At 41.7% G+C, this 9853-nt stretch overlaps 1 protein-coding gene across 1 annotated transcript; it reads right to left on the reverse strand.

The window, feature by feature from the left end:
* Positions 1–6202: 6202 nt before the first annotated feature.
* On the reverse strand, positions 6203–9107 carry irx3a (iroquois homeobox 3a; the record flags this gene model as incomplete). The annotated part of the gene is made up of 4 exons (XM_080844169.1): positions 6203–6257; positions 6629–6695; positions 7251–8271; positions 8895–9107. 4 exons carry the CDS (start codon positions 9105–9107, stop codon positions 6203–6205), a joined length of 1356 nt encoding a protein of 451 aa, XP_080700295.1.
* Positions 9108–9853: the final 746 nt, after the last annotated feature.

The following is a 9853-nucleotide window of genomic DNA, read 5'->3' on the forward strand; positions in this document are numbered from 1 at the left end:
ACCGGGTGCTTGTACATTACGGAGGTAACTTGCCGAACTAGTCTGTGCGGAGCTGATAGTGTCATGATGAATGGGGGACCTAGAGCAGATGTTCCGACTCGGCTAATGTAAACGGGACGAGATCAAAGTGAAGGAAAGGAAAGTACCGGCGATAGTCAATAAAGTTTTTTCTTTTTCTTTTTTTGCTTCCCTCCTCCCCACTCATCCCCTATTACATTACCATTATTAAAAAGGAAAGAAGTCTGTTTAATAAAGTCTATTAATCACCCGGAGTGAGGGAGTTCATCGGCTCACCCCCCAGCTTTGGTCCCTAATCAATCATGCAGACCCCAGTAATGTATTCATGTGAAATGTAAGGGGAGACTTGTTTGACAGAGTTCCAAGAAGGAAGAATTTATTAAGTTCCCTTCACCAGCCAATTCTGAAAACTATACCACAATCAATACTGTTACGGGGGAATAGATGATATATGTACGAATGTTATTGAATGTGAACAATATATCAGTTGTCATTAACGGGATGAATAGCATTGCTTGTTTCAGAAACCCCGCTGGCCCCAAATACACAAATGGTGTAGTTCCTTTCTTGCGCCTGTTGTCTATACAAGCAACTCGTCTCCTTGGGCCAAAGCAACCTCAGCCAACTCGGCATGCAAGCTCTCCTGCCATGTGATCGTCTCCAAAGCAAGAGAAACTATGTCTTATTAGTTCACACACTGCATCGAAATTCCGTGCTACAACGCTGACTTATGTAGAAAGTAGAGGAAGGACTCTGGCTTCCTGAGCACATCAGTGACGTACACACACTGGATTGAAGGGCTATTTATTTCTCTCTCTCTCTCTCACACACACACACACACACACACACACACACACACACACACACACACACACACACACACACACACACACACACACACACACACACACACACACACATACACATAAATTCATACATTATCTCTTTCTTCCTCTCTGTTTAGTTCTTGTCTTTCCTTCCCTGATTCTCTCTGTTTTCTTTATTCTGTGTAAAATAACACAGCTGCTGTCCAATGAAGTTCAGACAGGGAAGATTTAGAAGACCCATTCTGAGTGTGGGGGCCTGTCTGAGTGTCTGTGTATCAGCAACAGAAATATTCGATTCCCTGAGAAAACACTGAAAATAGTGTGGTGAGTCGAACATGACTCCACTAAAGATCCTTGGGAATAAAGCAGCACACACTTATAGCCTGTACACACTTACAATTTAGCCCAAATATTCTACTATATTTGTGGTGTCATTATTTTTTGCCACCGTTTCCCTTACTGACCTTCAAATTCAAGTTAAATACGTAGAGAGGGAAGAGGTGTAAAAAGGGATGGAGAAAGCGTGAAAGAAACACAGAGGGGAAAAATAAAGCCCTGACATTACTCTGTCAGACGGAAGAAAACAGAAGGAGCTTTGCCCGGCTTCAAAGCACCATTTCCATAATTGCCCTGTAACTTGGGCAAGATGAGTGTGCATGCAAGGCGGCTGAGAAAAGCACAATCTTTCAGATGGGTGAACGGCTAAAGCCCCCTCGTCTCCCTTGGCTCTCCACCGTCAAACCCCCTCTCCACCCCCTTGCTGCCCCCGCACCCCACTTGTTGCCTTTCGGATCCAGTGAAAGCATTCCTCTCTCTAACCTCTGTCAACAATAGGCATGAAATCAGTGCCCTCCTCCTCTCCTCCTCTGGCTCTAGAGAATGTCACTCTCCCTGGGCCTTTGTCCACAGGTCTGCCCAGAAAAAAACAAACCAGACAAAAAAGCCCACTGAGCTCCCTGCTACATCTGTCCGCCCTAAAAGAAGTCTCACAGAAAATGCTCCCAACTAGAGAGATTTTTTTTCTCACACTTTTTTTCTGATTAACTGAAAGGGCAGAGCTGACAGGGCTGTCACAAGCAAGGAAAACAAAAAATTAAAAAACACAAACAAAAAAGAATGCATATAAACACTGTTAACCAAATATAAACTGTATGAATAATAGACACAGAGCTGCAATACAAGTTATATATTTTCAGATATCATATCTCGTGGTCCTAAAAAAAGATAGCTTGGATGTCCTGTAAATGTAAAGTTCCCGCATGGAACATATGTTTTCCGTTGTCCCGCTCCTATTCCCCTTCTCCCTCTTGCCTTCCTCTTTCACCTAACATGCCAGTTAAAGCTGGTTTACAACAAAACCAGGGCTGCCATAGCTCGCCCAGCTCCGAGATGTGAGAGGGGAACAATCAAGTGAGGGCTTCATAAAAGGATTAGCACACAGGACAAAGATTGCGGCAAGCTTCAAAGCCAGACCAGGGTTCCAATAGAAATGACATTTGTCCATCTCTGTGGTGGGAGGGGGGTGTGTGGCCGCTGCCCAGAGCACTGAGGGGACAATGACAGAAGGGGAGGACAAGGTGACAAGACGAGGCCACCTTCTCCTTTCAGGGGGCACCTCTGGCCCTGCCAATGGGCCGCTCTCTTGTTTATTTACTCCGCGGCCCCGTTCGTTCCATTCAGGCAGGCCCTCTGATGGCTCCATTGGACGCTCGCTCACTGGCTCGGCCAGCAGCGGCCATCCAGCCCATTTCTGGATCAATGGAGAGGCAGAAAGACAGATTACAGTTCCCTTCCTTTTTAATGATTCCATGCTCAGTCACTTTTTTTTCACCCTCCAAATTAGTATTTAACAATGCATTCCTCTCCTTATCCTGGGTAGCTATGTAACATGCTGTTTCAAAAAAGTTAGAAGAGGCACTCAAATCTCAGAAGGGTGATGGACTGGTAAACAATAGAAAAACATAAGTCAAATATCATTACACTGCAGCAGCATTAAAAATATGATACAGGCTTAAATATAAAATAAAACTATAGCAATGACCCACCTAAATGAAGTACCAAATGCACAGAAGGCACACATTTGTAAAATTAGAAATATAATAATCATAATTATACAAATGATTATTATAAAACAAAAAACTAGTGCATTTTGTATTTTTGTAGGCCCGCGTGCATGCGAGCTTGCTTTCGAGTGATGGAGCGTGCAAGCGTCTACATGTGGAATGGCACTGTGTAGCTTTTTCAAAGCAAATGTTCCATCGCCCAAGCGAAAGGGTTTCAACTGGAGTATTTAACATCGCTGGAAGCGAAGAAATCAAAAGAGGAGTCAGTGTTGATTATTGCTCATTAGTCACAAGGACATCCATTTAACGGGCGGATAAATGAGACACACTATGCCCCACTAGGAATGGCCCCGTGTAGCTCTGAGCGAAATGTTCGTTAATGTATTCTACTTGCACAGTAGAAGAAAGCGTCCGTCGAACATGTATGTTGACATCAGGAACCATAATTACTTTGTTTCGTGTAGGATATTTTAATCCCTAATTTCATGCACCGGTCAGAGGGACGTAAACCCGGTTGAGGTGTGTGTGCCAGGGTTTCAGCGTTGTTTCATATGAATTTCAATTATCAAAACAGAGTGTGCGGTCCCTCAGCAAAAACAAAAAAAACACACCAAAAAAACAATCTCCATTCACAGAAAACATCATCAATATTTATGTCAATAACGAGCCTGGGCGGTGCATAATTGTTGGATGGCCTTGTTGTGCCAATCCTGTCGGCCAGATTTGCGCCACTCCATTAAACATTTTCCCAACGTCGCTACCGCTCTTTAATATTGCTGTCATGACTGAAATAAGTTTAAAGCGTAGCCTACGTTTTAGAAGCAAGTACATTTCATTTTTTCCCTTTTCTAAACACTATTCAATCGGGTCATTGTGTTGTGGAACTACTTGTGGCTGCGCATTCAACAGCGCATTGCAAACATGCTGAGAATCTCTAAGGGTCTGCTATGGGCAACGCGTCCTCTCCCTTGACCTGCTCGAAGGGTATGCTAGCGGATCAGTGGTGACTGGAGATGTTGGTCACACCAAGCTTCGTGGTACTTCCTGCACCCGAGCCAGTGGTGCGTTTCCGAGTGAAAGCGGGAAGCTACGAGCCAGAAAGATGATTACATCAATCAGTGTCAATGACGGATGCTGTGGCGTATGAATATGCATAGTGAGTGCCCAGTTAGACAAGGGGTTCTTAGGCAGATAATTGATTGGACAGGAAGGCGGCATGTTGAGAGGATCTACAAAAAGGGCCAGTCTTTTTTAAGGGGACATTTCAATAGGACTTCTCTCACTCTCTCTCTCTCTTTCCCTCTCGGGGTCTATAAGCGTTACATGGCGGAGACGTGACATCACGGCTTAGCGCAAAGTTCTTGTCTGTTTTTATGTTAGCAACCAAAGCACAAAGACCGACTAAGTTAGACAAGATTTAATGGATTGTGTTTCCTGCGCTTGCCTGTGGTGTCTGTTTAGCCCAAAATATGAAAAATCATTAAAAAAACAGCACGGTGTGTTTTGACCTTCATAATCGTGAAATGGTGGCCTACCATGGGGACCAGTTCAACTGAGGTTACTGGAAATTAAAACATTTAGAGATGGTTACATGTTTTAGGATTAGTGTTCTTGTAATATATTTTTGTTTAGACCGCCTTGTATTTTAATCCCTAATAATGTGCATTCTCATTTACGCGACATACTTAAGACGCAATCAATTATTTATTCCATCTACCTGCTTTTCGAAATATTCAGTAGGCTAACATTAAAAAGGCTGGCATAGGCTAGAAATCTCTAATGCACTGTCGATTTTCAAGAAAGTTAAGTGTACGGTTATCTACGGGGATTGCGTAAAACAGTAAGTAAATAAAGCTGGTTGGAAACATCAACTTCAAATTTCGTGATTCATGATGAAAGCGACGGCAGGTACTTGATCTTAATATTGGGTACACAAAGTGCTTATTAATCGTCTAGCCAAAATACTAGCCTACTGAATTGTGAAATTCCACCAATCTTCTGTTAGTACCCTTTAAATGTATAATATTGCAATTACTTTCCCAGATAACTTTGCACTGAACGTGAAGTAATAATCTGCACTTGTCTATGGGTGAAAAGGAAATTAATTCATTAATGCTAATGAGATAGTATTCTGTCATTAGAAAAAGCACTGCTGAGGTCACTTTGCGATAACAATTTTCACACAAACGACAGCACCCTCTGTATAACTCTGGTTTGACATTTCGCATTGTCTGTAAACATCTAAAATATTCCCTTTTTGATTTAGTTTGTTCCTCTTTACGAAGGCCCCGTTGACATGAAAACGGAAGAGGAACAACCACAGCAAACAGCTGCGAGAGGTGAGAGGAAACCGTGATCAGATTTTGACTCTAGAGGGAGCTCCAACTCCAACTTTACGCAAAGTTTCTCGACTCTCTAACAAAGCTGCTGACATGCAAATGATCTTAGAGGGAGAAAACAAACATAAATAAATTATTTCACAATGTATTGGAGGCATATGGAAAGCAGTACAGCATCAATGTCTGATTAAAATTCATTATACATTTTTAAAATAGCAAAATCGCAGAATATCACATGAATCCCTTGATTATGCAAATAATCCACTAAGGACAACATTTAACCCCATAGCCTCAAATATTTTAAGACTGGAATATTAATACACATTGAGTGCTTGTGAGCTTCATACAATTCCAGACCAATATAAATGAAATAATTATTCACTTAAATTTGGCTGTTCCGCCTCAATGAAGATAATCCTGCCCCATTAATATCCAAATGTTCGAAGCTAATTACAGTTAAGTCCCTAAAATATGAAAATACTTTCAATCCTCTTCATATATGTAGCCTACACTGAAGCAAAGCTCAGACAATAACCTCCCCTCAACTTTCTGCCCTTTCGCTCATTGACTGCCACAGTTAAAAGGGTCCAGCATAATTTTTGAACACATTTCAGAGCACCAAATAATTTAGGAAAACCACTGCATGAAAAACACATCTGTAGTTATAAAGTTGCAGCAGTTCATTTATTAGCCAAAATATAGACTTTCTTGTACAATTTGGTTCACAAGTATGTACATTTTCTTTACGTTATATACAAAACATTTCAACATCAAATCCTCACAGAACTTACAAAAAGAAAAAAAAAAGAAAAACTCACAGACTACATGTTCATACATTATAACATTAGCAGTTTTACACTGGACATGCTTACAAGGTAAGTATACAGAGATGTAATATTCTTATTTTACATTCCTTACAACAGATTAAAAGGAAATAGAAAAATCACAAGAGACCCTACGAGGAGGAGAGCGCGGATAGAACCATCGCCGCTTCGAGTTGGTTCTGAGGCCTGCAATATACAGAAAATAGAATAGAAATATGTAAAGAAAAAAATCTTCGTCTGGAGATTCAGTAAAGAAAATGTGTCATATGATAAACTCAGAATTATAGCGTTGGTTTTAAACGGAATAAATAATTTCCAATCGACGCAATTTTGGTTTATGACCTAATGAAAAACTCAATTGGTTTGCACGACAACAGAAAAAGTGAAATGACGTTTGAGGCCACAGATTGATACAGCCGGCAAAACTCACTGCACTCATTTTAGGCCCTAATATGAGAGAAGCTACGTGTCGATAAACTACGAACAGTGAGGAAGACAATTTATGAATTACTGGAAAACGATGGAAACTCAATTAAGTAAGGTGACTCTGGTCTTACCGTCTTTGAACTGGATGGAAGGCTGTTTTTAACAACTTTTTCTCTGCTTCCAAGGCACTAGATCTTTCTGAAATTATAGTAATAAAGAAAAAGAAAAGACATTAATTGTAATGTCTAGTTAAATCTAAAAGTACGCAATTATTATTATTTCCACTGAAATATCAGTCTGTGATATCAGATAAGTACTACAAAAGCCTACCTCTTAAAATGAGGTGATATTAGGCCTACTACATATGTTTCAAAATATGGACACATATCTTTAAAAAATACAATAAAACAAATCACTTGCAATAGTTTGTGGGAGACGTAAGGGCCTACAGCTCAGAAATTACAGGCCTACTGTCTCTTTGTCTCGCACTTTTCAGAAGACACTGAAGACTTCTCTGTCATCATAAATGTCCTTTTACACGTATTTTTGAACACCGCTTAAAACAAAAACTTCAGAAATATTTACTGGTGATCCTTATGTGATACAACAATGAATAGAATTGAAGAATTCAATAACGTGTTCATTTCTACATGTGTGTAGCAGTCTATAATTGAGTCTTTTTTTTTTAGAGAAATAACCTCTGATAGGAAACATTTGCGGTTTCAGCCACATCTCAGTGTTGATGACATGTACCTGTAACAGATGAGTCTGAATTATGACTCTTTTCTTCCGCGTGCCTGCTGTAGAGAGCTAGGCCGTTCGCCGATGCTTGGTTTGCCAGTCCGAGGTAATGGTTTGAGTTAAGTAACGCAAGCTGATGGGCCGAGAAAGCTCGATTTGTCCAGTTCTGGATTTTCCCAACAGGGCATGAGATGAGTCTGTGTGGAGCTATGATGGTCTGGGCGGCAGGCCCAGCGGAGCTCCCATTCATTAGTGGAGATTTTCTAGGATTGTCCGGGGTTGTAGCTGTCTCAGCCAGCGACCAAATCTTTGGTTTTTGGGCTGGGGCCGCGTTGTTTTCTGAACGGGGAGAGTTGGTGGATGCGGGGTTAAGTTTCATTTGGTCGCCGTTTGGCTGTGGCGCCTTTATTTCAAAGGAGTGGTGGTGGTGGTGGTGGAAGTGCTCATCCCGCTCCACGCGAATCTCTTTGCCCTCTTCCACCACAGATTTGAGAAACCTTTGGTCTGCCCCCTGTAAATCCTCATAGCCGTCCGAAATTTCCGAATCGCTTCTGCCATCTAATTTCAAATCGGCGTTCAGGTCGTCCTGGTCATCCAAATCATCCTTATTTTCGATATTTTCCGTGTCAATATTTTCTAAATCGATTTCTTCCTCGTCTTCCCTCTTGTCCCCCTCGTCTCCCTCGTGATCGCTGCTGTAAACATTTCCTTCTTCATCAGTGCGGGTCCTCGGGGTCCAGGTCATCTTGTTTTCCTTCTTTAGCCTCCTCCTGGCGTTGGCAAACCAGGTGGACACTTGAGTGAGGGTCATTTTGGTGATGATGGCCAGCATGATCTTCTCCCCCTTAGTAGGATACGGGTTTTTCCTGTGCTCGCTGAGCCAGGCCTTGAGGGTGCTAGTGCTCTCCCTGGTAGCATTTTTGGGTCTGGATGGGTCACCAAACTGATACTGGCCGTACGGATAGAAGGCTGGATGATGAGCGAACCCGGGGTGCTGGATGCCTGGGCTGTCTTTCAGCTCGTACTGAGCACCCTAAAACACAAAGAGCAGACCCAGACGTAAGATAAAGTGCACATAAATGATTCACAGCTGACTCAGCACCAAGCATGATCTTAGACTTAAACAATAGCATTGTAATTAGTCTAAATAAATAAATGATTCGCTTTTGGAAAGATAAAGAACGAGTCTGACAAAAGTAGCGCATACCACTTTTTTCAATCCTTTTACCCACGGGAATAAAGTAAAATGCCAGTCACAGAATCCGTCTCATAGAACATATTTTATTGTAGTATGCTTAAAAAAATACTGTTGGTGTGAAAACAATGCCCCGTTTCCACTCCTTACATCAATTTCGCTGATTATGGCAACCCGAAACTAGTGTTAGTGTTTACATACGAAGAACATCAGTTGGATCAAATCGCAGTCCTAATGTAGAGCCTAGTGAGATGTAAAGTTATCTACTGATTAAATGCGTAAAGATAGAGTTCTGATATTAACAATTTTTAACAACAAAAAATATCACCAGAAAAGTTAACTTTCATTATGTGAACTACTAGATACCTACAGCATTAAAGCATGAACATGAAGCATGAGGCAGTTTTTTCCACAAAAGTTACTATTGTTGACTTTTGCAATAACAAGAGGCGACAACTTACCAACTGGTTGAAAATGGAGAGATCATTAGAATAAGGAAGAAAGGCTCCATAGCCCTGCGCCGCTGCGAAAGGTGATCCGTACATAGTTGAGAGAACGTTGGAGAGAGCTCCGGACGGGCTCAACTCTGTCCCGGGTCGGGCGCTAGCGATCCCCTGGCGCTCCTGTGGGTATATCGGTCGGATGTACTGATATCCCAGCTGCGGGAAAGACATTGTCGCGGGGAAAAAGCGTGCTGCAATCACGAAAAACGGGAAGTCGCCCTCTTAGTGCGTTCTAAGATATCCACTTTACAGTGAGTACAAAGTGTAAGGGAAGTCTATATTTCCTCTGAAACAGCCAGTGTAAATGATCCGATTGCGCTTTCCTCCCTCACTTCCCTATTGATCTGAATGGACTAAGGTCAGGTCCTTACAGATTGCCTTAGATTATTGGGACTCCTTGCTCTGATTGACATTTCTAGTCGTTCAGAAGCCCCTCCTATTTCTTAAGTCTCACCCCACATACACTCCCTCTCGCGCGTCTCTCTCTCTCTCTCTCTCTCTCCCTCTCCCTTTCTCTCTCTTCTCGCTCTCTGTCCTGTATTTCGTCTGGATAACTGCACTGACGTCGCGATCTCTTATTTGAATGGATTTCAAATCTCATTTTATGGCTCGCCAATCATTTCATTTGTTATTTTTTCACCAGTTTAGAACCACCCCATTTTAGCTTTTATTCACAATTTGTGGCGATCCACAAACTTGGTAAACATCTCTTGTGTCATTAGTTAACTGAAGGTCTTGTCTACATTTGAAAGTGCATATGTCCCATGTGAGTGCATTGACTCATTTGCTACACGTTTTTACTCTACATTATGAACGCTAATGTCAGATTCGAAAAAAGTTTTGCATAGATTATTCAAATATGTGGGGTAGGCTACGAATGTATTTTGTACATAAATTAGATACACGCGATTTACACG

Source organism: Sprattus sprattus (genome assembly GCF_963457725.1).
Source record: "Sprattus sprattus genome assembly, chromosome: 8".
In the NCBI taxonomy this organism is placed as follows: domain Eukaryota; kingdom Metazoa; phylum Chordata; class Actinopteri; order Clupeiformes; family Clupeidae; genus Sprattus; species Sprattus sprattus.